General features: G+C 34.7%; 1 protein-coding gene across 1 annotated transcript in view; it reads right to left on the bottom strand.

The window, feature by feature from the left end:
• The window catches only part of LOC128997855 (alpha-1,3-mannosyl-glycoprotein 2-beta-N-acetylglucosaminyltransferase), a 72,525-nt gene extending 54,778 nt beyond the window's left edge, over nucleotides 1-17,747 (bottom strand). The window contains exons 1-6 of the mRNA XM_054423624.1: nucleotides 17,546-17,747; nucleotides 16,872-16,998; nucleotides 15,420-15,534; nucleotides 14,243-14,325; nucleotides 9,969-10,175; nucleotides 2,366-2,504 (exon numbers count right to left, since the gene is read on the bottom strand). Coding sequence (XP_054279599.1) covers nucleotides 2,366-2,504; nucleotides 9,969-10,175; nucleotides 14,243-14,325; nucleotides 15,420-15,534; nucleotides 16,872-16,970 — 643 coding nt within the window. The 5' untranslated portion in view covers nucleotides 16,971-16,998; nucleotides 17,546-17,747. The remainder of the gene's footprint in view (nucleotides 1-2,365; nucleotides 2,505-9,968; nucleotides 10,176-14,242; nucleotides 14,326-15,419; nucleotides 15,535-16,871; nucleotides 16,999-17,545) is intronic.
• Nucleotides 17,748-19,954: the final 2,207 nt, after the last annotated feature.

Below are 19,954 nucleotides of genomic sequence, written 5' to 3'. Positions count from 1 at the left end.
CTGACGATGGTGTTTTAACACCGAAACATGTCCTGAATAGACATATTTTATTGAGCTGTGACGGGAATTACGTAAGTAATTTAGTCTTACATTATGTCCAACAGCTCAGGGGCTACACACATGGATTTAAATTTGCAGACAGTTTTATATAATTGTTTTTAAGGAAACTCAAAATCTATTGGCAATCATAAATTAATATGATTTGAATTTTTTTGCCTCTTATAAATGAAATACCATGTGCATATTGAGCCTCTGGTCCTGTTAATACAATTTTGTGAAGGGTTTCTTTTATAATTTAAAACTATATCATTGCACAAGCATTTTCAAGGACTCTCTGCAGTTTTGCGTACTCTTGCAACTACTAATTCAAAAATTCAAGAATCAGTTTGGTGACCAATTAAAAATAATGTGTTGATACGTTATAAAAATTTGACTGTTAAATATCATAGTTTTTTTAGGGTGGGACTGGAAATTTATACTGTATTATAGATTTGCATTCATAGTAGAACATTATAGACTTTAAGTAAACCAACAGAAAAAAGATTGTTTAGAATTTTCAAGGTCATTCTAAAATGATGATGGTTGGAATTCTGAAATGAATGAGGCGGAGCAAACAGTTTGTTCTAAAACAAACTGTTTGCTCCGCCTCCCAGTTAACTGAGAATTTCAAGAAGTAGAAACATATTAAATAAATAATAAGTGAAGTTAAATATAACATATTGTGTTTTAAAAAAAACATTACTCAAACTTCACGGATGCCAATATATTTCCAACCATACTAGGAATTTCCTAAAATTGATATTGTATGTTAAAATAGGTTTATTATTAATAAAGTTGAGAATACTAAAGGTTCTACAAAACAAAACATTGAATAATAAAAATACATTTGTATTTAAAGTAACAGATAGATTGACAAAATTGTAAAACGATTGTATAATATCAAACAATATCAAATTATTTACAGTAGGTATCATGGTTACAACTTTTAAACTACTCTTGTATTTTAACTCAATGTTAACGTCTTTAGGACCTTTCATTTCATGCTTTTGTTAGTGGGGACTGGTTAAATCACCACAGTAGTATGCAAATATGATTGTGAGATGATATATAATCTGAACTAGTTTATGCGTGTTGATAATAATATGTATTTTAATTTAAGTACTTTAATTGATTCGGTTATGTGTTTACCTCATATAACATTTGAATATGGATTGAAACATTAGATGTCTTTGGAATACTCTGAGAGTGAGAAGCAAAACATAACTTTCAGCAATGATGCATCGAAATCTACCTTTACTGAGTGATTCAGAAATTTAATTGTAAAATATTTTGTCAACATGACTAGAATGTTAATAAAATAGATGTATCAGCACTAAATAGTTTGTAAGATAAAAAATTAGAAGACAGAAGAATTAAAAGAAGGACAACTTATATAGTGGTCTAACCTAAAACATTGTTATTGTTTCAATGTAAAAATTCAATTGATACAAAATAACTACGTTACCAATTTATGTTTGTAAACAAAAATAATTTTTTTAATGGTGTCATAAAATCAATTTAAATAATTATTTACTACACAAAATATTTGTAATGTAAAACATTGTTCACCACTCGGAGCAAAAGTATATTATTTATGGTACTTAAATTGTTTTATAGTACGTGGCAGTACAGTATTATTAGTTTATTAGTTGCTTGTTGCACTGTTCTACACACTGCTCAAGCGCTACAAATCATTAAGTGGCATCCTGTCCACACACTGTTGATATATACTGAATTGCGGCATGGTGCCACTATTTAGAGTGTAGGCTGGCGCGAGAATTGGCAACATAGCATTAGAGAAGTTATAGTTCCAGCGGACGGCGCGAGGCGCGCTAGCTACCGGTATGGTTTCCACAATTCGGCATGTACCTGCGCTACTTAAACTCACATCAACGAGTTCAAAAATACTCAATTGTGGCATGTGATGTTTAAACGACGTATTAATGCTGGAAACCCCAAAAAATGATCGAATTAGCTGTGGCACCCTGAAAAAGGTGCCACAATTTTTTAAGGTGCCACAGTACGGCCACGTGCCTGTGAAGGATGCCACTATTCGGTGAATACAGACACACACTCACACACACACACACACACACACAAACACACACACAGAGACATCACTTCGAAAACCACTTTTTTGGGTTAAGGCGGACCCAAAATGGATATATCCACTCAAACTCGAAAACTTTGACAAAAAATATACTTTCTCCATATAAGTTACTATGAAAGGGGGAGAAGGTAAAAATGTAAAGTTTTAATTTCACTTTATCTTGAGTAGTTACGGTAGCAATTAGTTTCAAAATGAAAGAAAAAAACAGTAACTTACCTTCAATAATAATTGTATTGTTAAAGTTGAAGAAGTTAAATACTTGATTTAGAGCCCATCCATAGTGCCGTGCTATCTTAAAATATCCTTTGAACTTCTTTTCTTTTGGTGGCACTTGTATGTCACTTTGGTCTGGTTGCTAAAAAATGGGAAACTTAGAGTTATTCATAATCCAAACAATAGTGTAATAGTGTAATAGTACGGTTCCTTTTGATATCCTAACTAACAAACTACGTTTTTATGGCATCACTAATGATGCCATGCTTCTAATTTCTTCGTATTTATGTAATAGACTTCAATTGGTATCAATTAAAAATAAATGTTCTAAAACTGAAAAAGTTGAAACCGGTGTTCCTCAGGGCTCTGTACTAGGGCCATTTTTCTTTAACGTCTACATTAATGATCTTCCTATAAATATAAATACACAATCTGTTATATATGCGGATGATACAACTTTACTCGCTAACCATTCTAATTTAACAACCCTGCGCTTAATTAGTCAAGAGGCTGAACATAGAGCATATGATTGGTTTTCTGCAAACAGACTATCTTGTAATTCTGACAAATCACAATATATAACAATCAGTCTTAAAACAGAGGTAAAATTTGAATCAGTTAAACTTTTAGGATTTAATTTGGATTCAAAATTAAATTGGTCATCACACATAAAATCTGTTTGTAACAAAATTTCAAGAGTGAGGTGCTTGCTGTGGAAACTTAAGGATTTTGTTAGCCAAGAATATTTAAGATTGGCGTATTTTGGACTCTTTCAATCGCACATACTATATGGTCTTATTTTGTGGGGCCACTCTCCACATATTAATGACATCCTTTTACTCCAGAAAAAGGCGGTTCGAAGCATTGCTGGAGAATGCTCAGATACACATTGTAAACCTCTTTTCATTAATTTCAGGATACCAACCATAGTAAATCTTTATATATTCCAAATTCTAATATATACAAAGTCAAACTTAGATCAATTCTCTTTCCGAAAAGACGTACACAATCACTATACAAGAGGTAGGGATAAAATAGATATATTGCAGCACAGATTGGCAAAAACCAAACATTCACATAAATTAAATTGTATAATGTTTTTTAATAAGCTGCCTGAAGAAGCAAAATTAGTTTCTTACAATATTTTTAAAAATAAACTGTATGACTGGATTGTTAAAAATCCCTTTTACAAAATTGATGATTTTTTAAGTTGTGAAATAAATATTAGATTTTGAAGAGTAAGTTGAAATAAAGCTTTTATTTTCATGTAAGTGGCTATTTAAATTTAGATATTTTGTACTGTAAACACTGAATCACCTTGTAACTATGTATAACAATGACGTGTCCTATTTCTTTTATAAAGATCAATGGAAATAAATATTTCTTATTCTCATTCTTATTCTTAATATATGGTTGCTCAAGTGATCTTGCATATTGAGCACTTTAATAGTTGGTTTATTATCAATTACTAAATGAAAGCCATGCGGCTTGGGAGTGAACAAACTGAATCCATCTTCCATCTGAATGATCTTTTTTCATTCGTATACACTCTGCTTCATGGGCATCCATCTACCTGTTCCATAAGGGGCGTTCAGGGGTCCTCCCCAGAAAATATAAAAAATGGTTGATTTACCAAATTTTTGTAACTAAATTTGCGTTGTTGTTTGTAAATGTATGGCATTGTTGATTGTTTGCATAGTTTTTTTTTTTAATTTTTTTTTTAATTTGATTAACTTAGAGTCTTATAAGGCGGGCTCAGGCTCCCTTTTGGTCATATTATTGATCGCTCACGCCTGCTTTATTCCTTCTCTTTAAACAAGATTCTGGATTTGTATATATTCACTCAACATTATAGAAGGCTGTGGTAATGGCAAAAGGTGAAGTTGTGAGCAAGTGCCCGGTGTGTTAAAAATAATTGTGTTTAGACAAGGAAAAACTCATCTTTGAGATGGTTATTACGTTTTGTGGCATCCCGCTAAATGCATAAATATATCTGCGAGGACTTTTTATGAAATTAGGAAGATGGAGGAGTATGTGAAGTGGTTCTGCAATCCCTGCACTGGAAGGCTCAAGGACCATATTGTAAATGACGAACCTCCGATGACTAACTTGATTGACGACAGGGCCGGATTTAGAGTTTTTGCGCCCCTAGGCCCAAATAATTTTTCGCCCCCTAGTCTGGTCACCGTTACTTTCCTTCAAACCTTTATTAAAAACTATATCATGCCTATAGGCCTAAGTTAATTGCTTGAATACCACTCCTCTAACACTAGCAAGGTAGAAAGTGTTAGAGATACATCTAGGATATACACTGTCCTAACAAAGGAAAACTCCTCCAAGCTAGGCCCCCTCAAGGAGCCTGGGGGAGATATGCTGTATGAACCTAAGGAAGTGCTAAAGCTTATGGCGGCCACCCACTTCCCTGGTTGCATCATCCCAAGCGAGCCATTGGTGCCGGAGGATGAGGTACAAACTGACGCAAGGGCAAACAACACTCGGTGGAGGGTTGCGTGCCACATTGTGACACACAGTCGTGTGAGATGGGCCATAAGGTCACTCATCCCATACAAATCACCTGGACCTGATGAGGTAAGACCTGTCTGTCTCCAGCAAGGTATTGATATATTACTTCCAGGAATGAGCAAGTTGTTCAGGACCAGCTTGGCCCTGGGACACATTCCCCCGGCCTGGAGCATCTCAAGGGTGGTTATCATCCCAAAACCTGGTAAGGCAAGTTACACGGATCCCAAGTCCTTCCGTCCCATCTCTCTGTCCTCATTCCTGTTGAAGACCCTAGAGAAACTGGTGCTTAGGTATGTGGGGGACAAAGTCCTCAGAGTCAATCCCCTACATAGAAATCAGCACGCCTATACCCCAGGAAGATCCTGTGACTCTGCCCTACATCACCTGGTAAGCAGAATCGACAAGGCGTTTGAGTTCAAGGAGATTGCCCTCGGGGCATTCCTTGGCATCCAGGGCGCCTTTGAGAACACTGAAACCCAGGCTGTCATCAATGCTGCCAGAGCTCGTGGATTCCATGAGGTGGTGTGCAGGTGGGTAGAGTCTCTACTTAGGAGGAGGAAGGTAAGACTCTCTCTTCACAATGAGGTTCTGGAGGCAAGGACCACATGAGGGTGTTCACAGGGGGGTGTACTCTCTCCTCTTCTCTGGAACCTTGTTGTAGATGACTTAATTATTAGATCTCTCAGTGATAGTGGTGTATTCGTTCAAGGATACGCGGTTGACATTGTGATACTGGTTATGGGTAAATTCAACAACACGGTCACCGACCTCATGAACACAGCCTTGAGGTCAGTTGGACAATGGTGCACAGAGGTAGGCCTTTCTATCAACCCCTCCAAAGTGGCGGTTATCCCCTTCACGAGGAGGCGCAATCTAAATGGCATAGGACCTCTGAGACTACAAGACACAGTGCTTGAAATGCAGAATCAGGTAAAGTACCTGGGGGTGGTATTGGACCGAAAGCTGCAATGGGGCCCACAACTCCAAAAGGTCATTGATTGAGGTAAGTGGTCACTCATGGCTTGCAGACGGATGGTGGGAGGAACCTGGGGGCTCAAGCCGGTGCTAATGCACTGGCTATTTGTCTCCGTGGTAAAGCCCGCCATGACATACGGCTCACTCGTGTGGTGGCCCAAGATGGCCTCATGCGGTGAGAGATCTGGCTGCCGTCCAAAGACTCGCCTGTGTCATCATCACGGGCGCAATGAGCAGCTGTCCGGGAGCCTCACTGGACTGCCTTCTCAACCTCACTCCGATTGACCTGCATGTCAAGGTCACTGCGAGGAGGACTGCCTACAGACTCCAGTGTGAAAACCTTTGGTTGGATGTTGGAGGATCCCGAGGTCACTCTCGGATCACTCAGCAGGTAAGAGGGGAGGTAATGGACATGCCCTCGGATCACATGCTGACTCGATTCTTCTTCGCCAGACCATTCACTGTCCTCCTTCCGTCCAGGGATGAGTGGATGTCCGGTGGGAATCCTCTTCCACAAGGCAACCTTGAATGGTATACTGATGGTTCAAAGGTAAGAAGTGGGACTGGGGCTGGAATTCATGGAGTGCAGAATGGGGTAGACATTTGTCTTCCTATGAGCACTCACCCAACTGTGTTCCAGGCCGAAATGACTGCGATTATGGTATGTGCTAGGGAAAACCTGAGGCTAGGCTTCAGGGACATCAACATTTCCATTTTTACAGACAGCCAGGCTGCGCTCAAAGCGCTTGACTCCTATGAATTAAATTCTAAGGTGGTCTGGGACTGCCTTTCTGCGGTATGTGACCTGGGCAGGCGCAACAAGGTAACGCTCTGTTTGGTTCCTGGGCACTCAGGGATAGAAGGGAATGAGGTGGCTGACAGGCTAGCAAATGTCGCGTCAGCCTCAGACTTCGTGGGACCACAGCCTTTCTGTGGAATATCTCGTGGGCATGCATGTCACTCAGTCATGGCATGGGCTCAGGAGGAACACAGGAAAAGATGGGTTAGGCTTCAGCACCATAGGGTAAGTAAGCTCACCCTCTTCTCCCCTTCCCAGACGGTCGCCTCCAATGCTCTACGTTTAGACAGGAGGCGACTCAGACAGATCACAGGAATGGTCACTGGACATGGCTTCCTGAAATTACACCTGCATCGCTTGAGGATCCACAAAGGTGACATTGCGTGTAGGAAATGTGGGCAATCAGAGGAGACTGCTGATCACCTACTCTATGACTGCACAGCTCTGAATGAGGTAAGGGACAGTACTCTTGGTGCAATGACAAGGGGCAGACACCTTCCTCAGGAGGAGCTCATTGACAGGATGATGGAGTTCATTAAGCAACTGAGGTTTGACGGACTCTGAAGTACCATGTGGGGAGCGCAAAAAGCCCATCAGTGGCTGACGTGCAACAGGACAAGGTCCGCCCCTACAGAATCAATCAATCAATCAATCAACCACTCCTCGTTGGAATCATTGAATTTTTTTAAGAATTGACTTGTTTAGCCTTAACAAAATGCCGTCTTAAACACTTATTAGCAATTGTATGCTTTTAATAAATGCTCACGTTTGTGGCCGTGGGACTGAAACAAAACAACTCAACCCACTGAGCATTAATGAAAAAAACATGGCAATTGATTCCAATTCCAAGCCCAAAAACATGAACTCGATACAGTACGTGATACCATAGATTAAACCTACTCCTTCAGTAGATTTGTCATCATTTTGGATTAGCTGAATACAATTCTTGTTATTTATGGAGCATGTTTTATCCATGTGCCTTAGTAGCTCAGAGCAGAGTGCAGTGGCAATACGATGCGTACCCCTTGGGCGCTCGTCAACGTCAACATCCCTACAGCCTACTCTCGTATAACCGATGTTCGTTACCAATTTTGTAACGAAATTGATGCGTAATTCTGAAAAATAGTTTAAATTTCCTAACAATTATTTCTTCTTATAAACCTCAGAATCACAATGCTTTGGAGTTTTTTTTATCAACTATGACTATTTATTTTTATTTTTAGATAGCCTAAGTATAAAAAAAATTACTCTCGGCCGTGCGCCCTCTGGGACCTTGCGCCCATAGGCCCGGGCCGGGCCTACCGGGCCTATTGGGAAATCCGGCCCTGATTGACGAGCTAAACAAGATGAAAAGTAAAGACTAAACTTTGAGAAAAAAATTAACATTCTTATGACAAATAGCATTACGAATAAGGTTGGACTAAATCAAATTATGGAATTTCACAAGGTTGAGGTTGGTTCTATACAGGAAGTGGACATTTTGGATTCAAGCTAGAGAATTAACAAAGTGCCGATGGCGTCATCAGCAGACAACGACAACTTGACCAATACGAGTCTGCCAAGAATCAAGAATCAAGATCTTTATTGTCATTGACCTTTTACAAGGAATAGACATAGTCAACAATAGAAATAAAAACTAAAGCTATAAAATACAGTGGGTTCTAAATTAAAAATTAATATTAACATCAGAAACTAAGTACTCTGTTATACAGTAATATGGATTTTAGATGAGCCACTCAAACATTTTAGACTTAAACCTATTAAAAGGAACCTGTTTTGCTGCTAGACCTAATTTATTAAAAAACCGTATGCAATTTATTTTATGGCAGTTATCTGTTTTGGCCAATCTATGGGCAGGGATATCTAGATTGGATTTGCCTCTTGTATTGTAAGAGTGTATACTCTCTCTACAAGTGAATTGATGAAGATTGGCTTTAGTGTAGAGGAGTATGTGAAAAATATACAAATTTACAACGGTCATAATTTTAAGGTCTATAAAAAGAAGTCGACAGCTACAGGGCCAGCCCCACAGGTTGTTCGTATAACTTTTTTTTGTAATAAAAGAATTTCATGGGTGTGGGGGGAGTGTCCCCATAGTATGATCCTGTAAGAAATATGAGATTGAAAAAAACCAAAATAAGTAATCCGAAGGTATTCATTACTAACAAAATCTCTGAGTTTCTAAATTAGATAATTTACTCTGGAAATTTTTTTACAAGTGATTTCTATGTGCTCTTGCCAATTTAATTTTGAATCAATTTGGAATCCTAATAATTTTACAGATTTTAATTCATTGTCAAGTGGGGATAGACTCAAAAGAATTTTCTGTGTTTTTTCTTTATTACACGTCAATTTATTTGAAGAAAACCAATTAAGTGCTGATGTTATTGATTCATTAGTAATTAAATCAAGCTCATGGATATCTCTATTTGTTGCAATCAAAGTTGTGTCATCAGCATATACAACAGTGTCTACATCAACATTCCTTGGCAGGTCATTTATCGAGATTAAAAACAAGAAGGGTCCCAAAACCGAGCCCTGTGGAACACCTACTTCAACCAATCTTAAGTTAGACTGACTGCCTCCAACAGATACATACTGCTTTCTATTAGTTAAATAGGATTTTAAAATGTTTAAAGTTTCACCTGTAATACCATAAAATTCAAGTTTTTTGAATAAAATATCAAAAGGTACAGAGTCAAAAGCTTTTGTAAGATCAAATAAAGTTAATGAAACAGTTTCTTTATTTTCAAATGCATTTAAAGATTTATTAATTACTTCTAAGACAGCTGCAGTTGTTGATTTACCCTCTCGAAATCCAAACTGTGAATTTGTCAATAAATTGTTATTTTCAAAATACTCATTCATTTGTTTATACATGAGACATTAAAAAATTTTGGAAAAGATTGGCAATATTGAAATAGGGTGATAAGCCATTGGTGGATGTAAACAAAGACAAAATTCAGGAACCAGTGAATCTGCCAAAAAAAACCTGGACGGGAACTGAGTGAAAAACGAAATTGAAATGGACCAATGATTTTGGAACGGAGTGAAGCTGAAGTTTAACCGAAGTTGCACAGAAGTAAACTGGAAATGAACCTGAAATTGAAACTGCAAGTCATCACCATGGAATCAAAATTTCCGATGATGGTGGAATGAAGAATATTGGTCAAGATCAACCAGTACCAACCAGAGGCAGTTAATCTCAGCAGTGATTGATCCAAGGTCGGTTAATAAGGGAGGGTATACTGTAGAAGCTAAATGCTGTTTTCATTATATGTTTGTGATAAATAGAAAACCAAACCTTACCTGAATGTGGTAAAGACGGTCTCCATAACCTCGAATGGCATCTGCTGTAGGTTCATGACTGCAATCCTGACTGACAATGATTGGGAAGAAAGCTGGATCAGGCTGGTATTTCAGCAACTGGTCCAAACAACGAGTGACAGTTACACGGTTGCAAGCTAGCACCAACACTGCAATGGCTTGTGGAGGATGTTGCAACAATTCCTCTGTCTGCAAACAAAGAAATCAAAGATTATAGTAGTTCCACGGTCACAAAAATTCTGGACCATTTCAAATTAATGGAGAGGTTATTTCAATGATGAATTTTATCCTAGAACTGTAGAAGAAGTTTACCCTAGGAGTGTTGACCTTTAACTTTTTTTTTTTTGTTTGCCTAAGAGAGTTAGGGGTTTCATTGTGGGATTCGTGGCCAATAGAAGAGAACAGTAGAGGTAAGAGGTACTTTAATGTTTCTAACACTTCCCTAAATTACCAGGAACAAAACTGAAGTGATCACTGAATAAAGACTTAACCTTCATGAATGGGACCAAAAATTATTCACTTCATTTAAAACAAAAATAAAATAAAAAAAGGACAAATCACAACAGTTTTAAAACATTATTTTAGCAACTAGGTATTTAATTCTATGGATAAAATTTCCACTTTCCAAAAATTAGTTTTATTTTTTTATAAATTGTAGTTTCAGTTCATTAATACCAAACAAAACTAAACAAAAACTAAAGAACACACTAACTGTATGAATTACATAATAAATATTTAATATTGGATGTAAATAGAATTGAATGTCTTAGTTTTTCATCATAAGTCATTATCTTGAGTATTGTCTTTATCACACTAATAGGCTGGCCCATCCCTGAAATGTACGCTATCAACTTAGTGAAAGTGGGACTGACAATATTGTTCATTAGTGTTTGTGATGCCATTTTGAAACATGTTTCAGTGGCTACTAAACAATGTAAACCGTGCGAGTTGTTAAAAGAAAATGACTCTGTTTTGGTACTAACTTTTTAATCATGTCATCGTTTGACACTAACAACTGATTAATTAATACACATCTACAGAAATCAGACTTTCATACTATGGTTTTGATTGAAACTCTGGAATTATAAAAGAATCTGTCTTAACTGTCACATAACGTTTACAAAATATAGCAATGCTATAAAACAGGTGACATTGTCAATATACAAACAAATACCTTTATGACTAAATAGTTATGTAAGAATAAAATAAACCAAAACTATAAAATATAAAAGTGCTTTAAACAAATGGATTTATTTAAAAAATTATACTTAAAAACAAGTTCATTAGGCTATTGCATATCCTGACCAGTTAAGAACTCATCTATACTAGGGTTTTCTAAAATAAAATTAGCAAGGCTGCTTTCCAGGATGTTCTCCATGGTGCAAATGTCATCATTCTTTAAAAAAATTTCTGAATCTTAAAAATTAAATTAATGTTTGATGCAAAGCCCCAGAATTCAATTCCATATTGAAGAATTGAATAGAAGTATGCATAATATAACATCAAATGGGCTTTTAGGTCAATTGTGTTTCTTAAACATATCATTTGATAACATGCCAAATTAAGTCTACTAATTTAATTTTCAATGTTCTTGTTCCAATTTAAATTTGAATCTAAGTACAAACTGAGAAATTTTCAATCCAGCTAAATTTTGGTCTCTAAACTCTCTTGCCTGAACAGTACAAAGCTTTACCAATTGGGTTTTATCTTGATTCATTTTTAGACCGTTAATGTTGAACCACTGTTCTAGTTCCGATAGTGCTTGTTTAACTTTGAGCGACAATTCTGAATTATTTTTAGATTTGACAACTGCAGTTGTATCGTCGGCATATAAAATAAGGTTGTTAGACATTTTTAGGCAAGTCATTTATATACAATATCAAGTGTAAAGGTCCAAGAATAGAGCCTTGAGGAACACCAACTGTAATCTTTTACCATTCTGATATTAATTGTTCATTATTTTTTTAAATTACTGTTCTTTGAAAACAATTTGTTAAGTATCAAGTCTTTATATTAGTCTTTATATCAAGCTTTTTAAAAAGAATATCATGGTTGGAACAGTCAACCAACTAGGCTTGAATAGGTCACAAAACACCCCCATTGTGCTCTGTGACCCATCCAAAGCCCATGAAACCTCACTAATAAAATCTGATAAAGCTTTCATTGTGCTTAAAGTAAACCCCTTTTAAAACCAAATTGTTCATTAGCCAAAATGTCATATACTCAAGAAAACTTGAGATTTGTTTGGCTGCTAGTTTGTCAAACCCTTTTGAAAATGATTGTGGAAGGGAAACGGGCCAATAATTGTCCGGATTTTGTATCTCACCCTTCTTGAAGAGAGGTTTGAGCTCTGCATATTTTAAATGTTAGGGAAAAGTGTTTATTATGAAAAGATTGGTTTATATTTATAAATAAAGGTTCAGCTATAAAATTAGAGACGGTTTTCATCAGAACGATAGGAATACAGTCCCAGTCAGCAGATTTTTTACTTTTGAGGGATTTGATATTATTAATAACTCCTTCTATACAATACAAAACTGAATTCAAATGGATTAGGTTGGTGTCCTGCTACTGTATACCTTGACAATTTTAGTGCATTCTCTTCATGAGGTATTAGGCCAATTTCTATTGTGATATTTATAAATTTGTTATTAAAGAATTCAGAAATTTCCTTGCCACTTTTGGCAATCCTAATACCAGGAAATTCCTTTGTTTGAAGTTCATTGTTGGTGATGGTGTCATTACAACTAACAATACACAAACACCCAACCTAAAAAAGTATTTTTTGACTGCTACCCTCTGTAGTTTATTCCAACTTAGATTGGGTGTTTGTGTATTGTTAGTTGTAATGTGTTCGTTAAGTTTTTTCACCTGAGGACGGGATCAGATTCCAGATCCCGAAACGTTGTGTATTGTTTTTTACAATCGTGATAGAAAATGTCTGCAATAAACCTTTGAAATCCCTAAACGTTGTGTATTGTTTTTTACAATCGTGATGGAAAATGTCTGCAATAAACCTTTGAACAACATCAGGAGAGTTTAAGTCTTTTTACAACCGAGTTCAGATTAAATTTAATGATAGACCAAACAGCCTTACTCTTGTTATCTGATCCTTTTATAAATATAGCATTATACATTTTTTTTCTTGATTGCATACCTTGTTGAAAGTTAATTTATACCTTTTAAAATAATTAATGAAATTTCTGTCATTAGATTTCTTTACAAGTCTGCTTGGTTCTCTTTTTCTAATACTAGAAATTTGAATAGGCCTACCTCTTGTTACCCTAGACTTGTTATTATTATAAGGTTTGGTACCACATCTAGGAAATGTTTCTTCAAATAAATTTTGAAAAAGTTCTAAAAAAACAGTTATTATCAAAAGAATTATTTACAGATACATTCCAGGAGGTTTCTTTTACATCATTTATAAATTTTGTTGTATCTTCTTTTGGAAAAAATGTTGTTTACACTTTTTACCTTTTATTATATTTTCATCAATTTTACTTTATTTTTAAAAATAATGCTCAAAATTATCAGAGATGCCTGATTCTAAATTCATTGTTATTGATAATAACTGATGATAATCAATTTTCTGTGATTAAATATTATCAGTGCAAGATTTTGTGGACTGAGCAGTTCTTGTTAGAGAGGAAAAATTCATTTTGAAATCATATTGCTTCAAAATAAAAATGAACTGTAACTTTTGCCGTGGGTGGCTGAAAGTTTCCAGAATATCAAAATTAAAGCCAGCCCCTATATATAAATTTTTGTATGCTCTGCAGACTATCAAATAATCTATAATTTAATGTGATTTGTCATGCATTTGAATGAGGTACTGAACAGTGTTCGATTTGTAAAAAATAAGGTGCCGGAACTGAAACCTATTTAATGTGATTAGTACCTATTTATGGCAGTATTTTTATTTTTCTGAAAGAGAGGTATGGGAACTCCGTTCCCCCGCGTTACCCTGCATATCGATCACTGGTACTGAACACAGATTGAATAAAAATGCTTATACTCTAATATGCTAGATGTAAAATAAGAACACATCCAAAACCAAGTTGACAATAAAGGTAGGAGACTTAAAAAATTACAAATTTAAACTCGAGAAACCAGGATTGTGGAGTGGAAAGAGAAGTCTTATTATTAATAAAAAGAGGGTTGGAATTTTTGAATGTCATATGCTCACTCTAGATTTATAAGAAAATAACAAACAAGACTATTTTAAATCAACCAAAAACTGTTATATAACATACCCTTCTCTTATAAAGTTCATCTGCTTCTATGGACAGTTCTTCAAACACTTTTTTCTTTTCTTCGATTAACTTTTTGTCCTCCCCTGAAAGATGTTGGAGACAAAGTTAATTAATTAAAACATTGATATAGGCTATAAACTTAATTTCATTCATGTAGGTAATTCATGCATATGTATTTAAAAGTACCTAATAATATAATGTAGTTTGTTTGACTTTAAAGAAAATTAACAACACTTTATATTAGTCATTGTGATCCAGATTAAGATCTTTAAACAATAGACAAGTACAAAGCTTTATGGTAGAAACGCCTGATATAGTAATTACTAAACTGGTACTTAGTTGTTCTATAGATTTCTTAAGCTACATTCTGCAAGTGAAAGGCTTTAACATTTAGGCTATCTTTAAAAGTTTATGAATTTTGTAATAAGTGTTTTGGCTCAATGTCTGTTTCAGTTTGCAAATAAAATTTGATTTAGTTAAGTTTTAAGGATTAGGTGAATGGTTATATGTTGTATAAATCTAATTATAAATGTTTAAATCCCATAACCATAGATAACTACTTTATTAGGCCTGAATTATTGATACAAAATACTATATGATATTGGTATCAAAAGACTTATTACACAAAAGTAAGATATTTTTAATCAAATCTGTTAGTATTATTGTCTTGGATTACTAATGTATTTTTTTTAAATATGCTACTAAAATAAGCAACTGTTTGTGAATAAGAATTTTAACTATAGCCTATCTACTTCTGCCTATTTACAACCATGAAGTTTTTTACCATAGGCTGGCTAAAAAATAATTTTAAAAAGAGTACACACATAAAATATTGTTTTTCTACAGATTTTTGAAAATAATATAACTCAAATAAGCTATTAAAACTTTAATACGATATTGAAGGTTTTTTAAACAGATATGCTCTGAAGCTACTATGAATTATTTATACTTTTCCACAAGGAAAACAACGGCAACCAATTCCTGAAAGAACAGGTGATTTACAATATGTTTGCTCAACCGTCAGAAGGTAAGTAAACATTTACATAAACTGTTTTCTGTTTATGTTTACTATTTGTCTTTGATTGGTCCTGTTCAAACATCACACTAGATGCTCTATACAGCATTGTATTGAAAAATTCAACAATTGCAAACTAAGTATTTTATTGTATTTACTCACATTGTGTCTGAATAGAAGTTTTAAGTCTCTCCAGAAGTGACTGAAGAGCTTTCTGTTCTACTTCAATCTTGCGCTCTAAGTCAACCAATTTATCTACCTCATCCAAGTTTAAAACCTAAAAAAAGAATGATGAACAATGACATTTTTATGACATCATTTTGGTAGTTGGTAAGTCCGTTCGCCACTTAAGGGTAATGCAAAACGAAAATAATTTACTGCTTGGTTAACATTTTATTTGAATATTATATCCTTTTAAAGTAGGCCTAGTATACATTGAGATGTGATTAAAATAAATAAAACATGTACGGTAGGCTATGTTATAATTTTTTTTAAATAAATTATTCTGTTTACTTTTTTAAAAAAGTGATCTGCAAAAACACACAACACTAAATCTTGGCAAATGTTTCATTTTAAGTATTTAAAATATAATTAGCAACAAATGTATAATTTATATAGGCTATGGTGCTAGAATTTTGTACTATGAAACTATCACAAAATGTATAAACGTTTTGAAATGCAAGGTTTGCACACACAGCATAGTTCAAAGAAAAATATTTTTACTCAAAGCATGATAACCAGGCTAAAATATAAATTTCGTAGGTCAGAAAGATAGCTTTCTGACAAATAATGTTATTCATTAGGTCTAATTCAGATTCCACCTTGACCTAAACTGTTAGGCCAATAATAAAGGAAATTAAGCTTTTTGATCAAGAAAACTAACCTATCCCTCAAATAGAGATCTCCGCCCCAAAAGTTAATAAAAAAGTAATATTGACCAATGGTTTTACACAAAACTTTGACACCTTCAACATTAGTACACTACCGTAAATTCAGCACATTTTACAAGCATGGGCTAACGTTATATTAAATTTGTAGACGTTAATTGGAAAAAAGGACAGCACTTTTTTATGAAACATACGGTAAGTGTTAGGAACTCATTCCATTTTGTCCATTACAGTAAAATTGTTCATGAAAAATGTAGCCTATGCTTCAAAACACGCCACAAAATAAAACAAATGTAAATAATTGTTGTATATACCGTAGTTGAATTTGTATAAACATGAGTGGCTTTTACCAGGTTTTAGGTTTTTATCAATATTTACTATCTCGACCATTGTCATGGTTATGATAATACAATAACAATGGCTGTGTGGTTATTAGCCTAGCTGTTGTAGGAATATTGGAAATAAGACTTGCTGTTTTAAAAGTTATAATTATCATTGTTCTTTAATTGACAATTATGTATGGTGATTACTTACTAAATTAAAAATATAAACTTGTCATCTTCTCATCCACAAAATAGTCATTATAATATAAATGTGCACTAAACTTAAGTTTACTCCTTTTAAATACCTTTGTACAATCTGACATGTAATCTATTATCGTTACATTGTAAGGTAGTCCAGTGAACGATAAATAAGTTAGCCTAAATTATTTGACATGTGGCCTTACCAAATGCTGATGCTGAGGCCTTTGACTGCTTAGGTAGTAAACTGTTGCGTACGAGATGACAGAGACAATAAATAGGGTAGCAAAGGCGTTCTTCCGCATCGCAAAAAGAAACCCCTCACACTCACATCTGCAACAAGGTATTTTATGAATGATAACAATGTTTTATGAATACTCAAATTAATTACCGGTACCTAACTTTAACTACCTATATCAAGGAGTCGATTATTTGGTTTTCTCTGAAAATATCTACGATTAGGCTGCTATTTTACTGGTGAAACCTACTTCATCAAAGGAGTATAACTTCTAGTAGGATTTTATTTTAAAACTACCTTAGGACATAGGCCTGTCATTGCTCATAAATAGAATACTACGTATATTAGTACAGTTTCAAATTGCGAGCATAGCTTAACTTTAAACACAACTGGTAAAGCCTCACTGAGAGAGTGAATGAAAACAAGTAAACATTATTTAGCTTTAATTTTGAGTCTGGTTGGTCTGAGAAGGTTCAACCCTGAGTGATTTCACATTGGATTGCACTTTAACTTAAGCCTAGAAATAAGTTACTTCTAAACACTATTCATGCAGTAGGCTCGCGCTAGTGCGGAAAATGATTAGACTAGGTAACTAAGTAAATGCCAGATAATTCATAAATAGGCCTAGCCTATGCTACATACCATAGCGATAAACCAAATACTATTGTAATGACAGGCATGTTTTTATGGTTGAAAACTAAATTAGATTGCAAATAAACATTTGCTCAAAACATCAAAATGACCTAGGCCATTTAAAAATTATAATTCTGACAACCATCCTTGTTTACGGTGAATTGACTTTTCACTGGCTAGTGCAGTTCAGTGCTTCTTACTGTAGCCTAGCCTACTGCTGATCACTGACTGACTGACTGATTATAGATTTTTTTAATTCAGTGAAAACGAAAACACTATCTTTTACACATGTGACTGGCAGGCTGTCCAACACCAAAAGCCGAAGGGTTAAGCCTTATATTTTGCTTACGCACTATACAAACTTATTACTATTTGTATCCTGTAGTGATAAGTTTGTACTCACAATACCATCAATTAAAATACTTCCATGTGGATCTATCCATGGATAAAACACATAATCCCATAACAATCATAGACAAAAATAATTAATTATATACCGACAACAGTGATGTGCTTAGCATATTCGTGGGGTCCCAGTTTATCGACATCCCAAAAGATCGACACTGAAATAGTCCCATAATGTCGACAACTCAAAATGTCGACAGTGTCGGTAATATGGGATGTCTGTAAAGTGGGATGTCGGTTATGTGGGATGTCTGTTATGTGGGACGGTTGTGTAAATTTTCCCACTTTATCGACACGCAAAATGTCGACAAGCAAAACAGATCGACAAAGAGCGGGAGATTCAAATTGAAAGTGAACAGCTCTTGCTGAACAGCTCGGTTGAGTCCAGAATAAGAGTCGTTCTTTTTTAAACTCCGAACGACTTCTATCCACGGCGCCTGCAGCTGCAGTCTCCTTCAAATTTGTCAATGCTATCTCAACTATTTTCTGTATATCAATTGTGTTCTGCCGTTTGAAGGCTTTACAATAATTTGTCATTTTTCACATTTGTATTGTGATTTATTATACTGTTTTTTTCGTACAAGAAAGTAGTTAAAACTTGCTATCTAGGCCAAACTTTGCTTGAGGATAGTTAGTTATGGTATCCATCCAACGTTTTTTCAATCAGAAATTAATTTGAAATTTATAATGGATATACATAGTTTTCATTTAACTTGCTAGCTTAGTGTTACAAACAGATTAACCCAAATAACGATTTTACGTTGTTTATTGTTACACTTTGAAATATTAAGTTAAATGAGTTGTAGTACATTTGTATCAGCAACTTACACCGGAAATGAGGAAATGTAAAAACTGCGTTAATTTACCTAAACAAACTGCAGATGCATTGATTCTTTTGTTAACCTTTCCATTGCCAATATGGCGATCCATAAAAAGTAATGACAACATAACATTTTGCAAATTTCTTTCCAAACTATTTTGTAGAGTTAAAAAACAAATTATTTAATATATTGAAGCATTATTATGCGCTTACTGGTTACGGAGAAAACTCGAACAGTTTAAAATCCCTATGTTTAATCTTATGGAGAATAAGTAAACTGTTGTAGTTAGCTTGTTTATGAACATATTTTGATCAAATTTTGAAAATGCATTTATTTCATACTAAACTACATGTACTAACATTTTTTAAACCTCTTTTAAACCCTACCTGTTGCAACAGACCTAAGTACTTGTTAAACTAATGCTATATTTAAATTAGGGAATAACAGAGGTGCCCATCCCCCCCAAAGCTCACGTCGCAGAATCCCCCCCAAATTTGTTGTTTAACCCATGCCTAAGGTCTGGGGGCTAACCCATAGTTATGTTTATAATGCGGGTAGGGAAGGGGTGCCCCCGACACTTCTTAAAATTTATGGGAATTTAAGCGTTTGAATCAAACTTTTAACCCAATTTAAATGGACAATTTTCCTTTAAAACTCTAGTAGCAAACTATTTGTTAGTTTAGTTTTAATTTAAATGAGTTGGATTTTTAACATGCACACAAATTTAAATCAAAATTGGCCATGTAGTTTTCTTTTTAATCCGATTTTCCATGAATTAATAGGTTTTAAAAGGGAAAATCACAAAGTTGCAATAACTTTTGAACCATAATTTTTACGGCATAGAGGGTTTATACAATTTTTGTCATACCTGTAGTCAAAGAGTACAACATGTTAATTATTAATCAAAATCGTTCGGGCCAGTTCTGAGAAAATTTTATTCATCCATTATTTTATAGGTTTTTATGGAATATTACTATTAAAAATCCAAAATGAAAAAAAAAACATCTGGAGAGACCATGGATTGGTACTTAAAATAGGTACCGAATTTCATCAAACAGCTACAGGCGTGGTCTGTAGCTCTGTACCATACATACACACATACACACACGCATCACTTCGAAAACCACTTTTTTGGGATCAGGGTTTTTTACATAAACAATTCTTTTACCATATTAAATTTAGGGGAGAAAGT

The sequence above is a fragment of the Macrosteles quadrilineatus genome, unplaced genomic scaffold, assembly GCF_028750875.1.
Source record: "Macrosteles quadrilineatus isolate MER2022 unplaced genomic scaffold, UCM_ALF_1.0 Scaffold_7__1_contigs__length_78375512, whole genome shotgun sequence".
Taxonomy (NCBI): domain Eukaryota; kingdom Metazoa; phylum Arthropoda; class Insecta; order Hemiptera; family Cicadellidae; genus Macrosteles; species Macrosteles quadrilineatus.
Note: the sequence above shows the minus strand (reverse complement) of the source record. Positions and strands in the feature narration are given on the sequence as shown.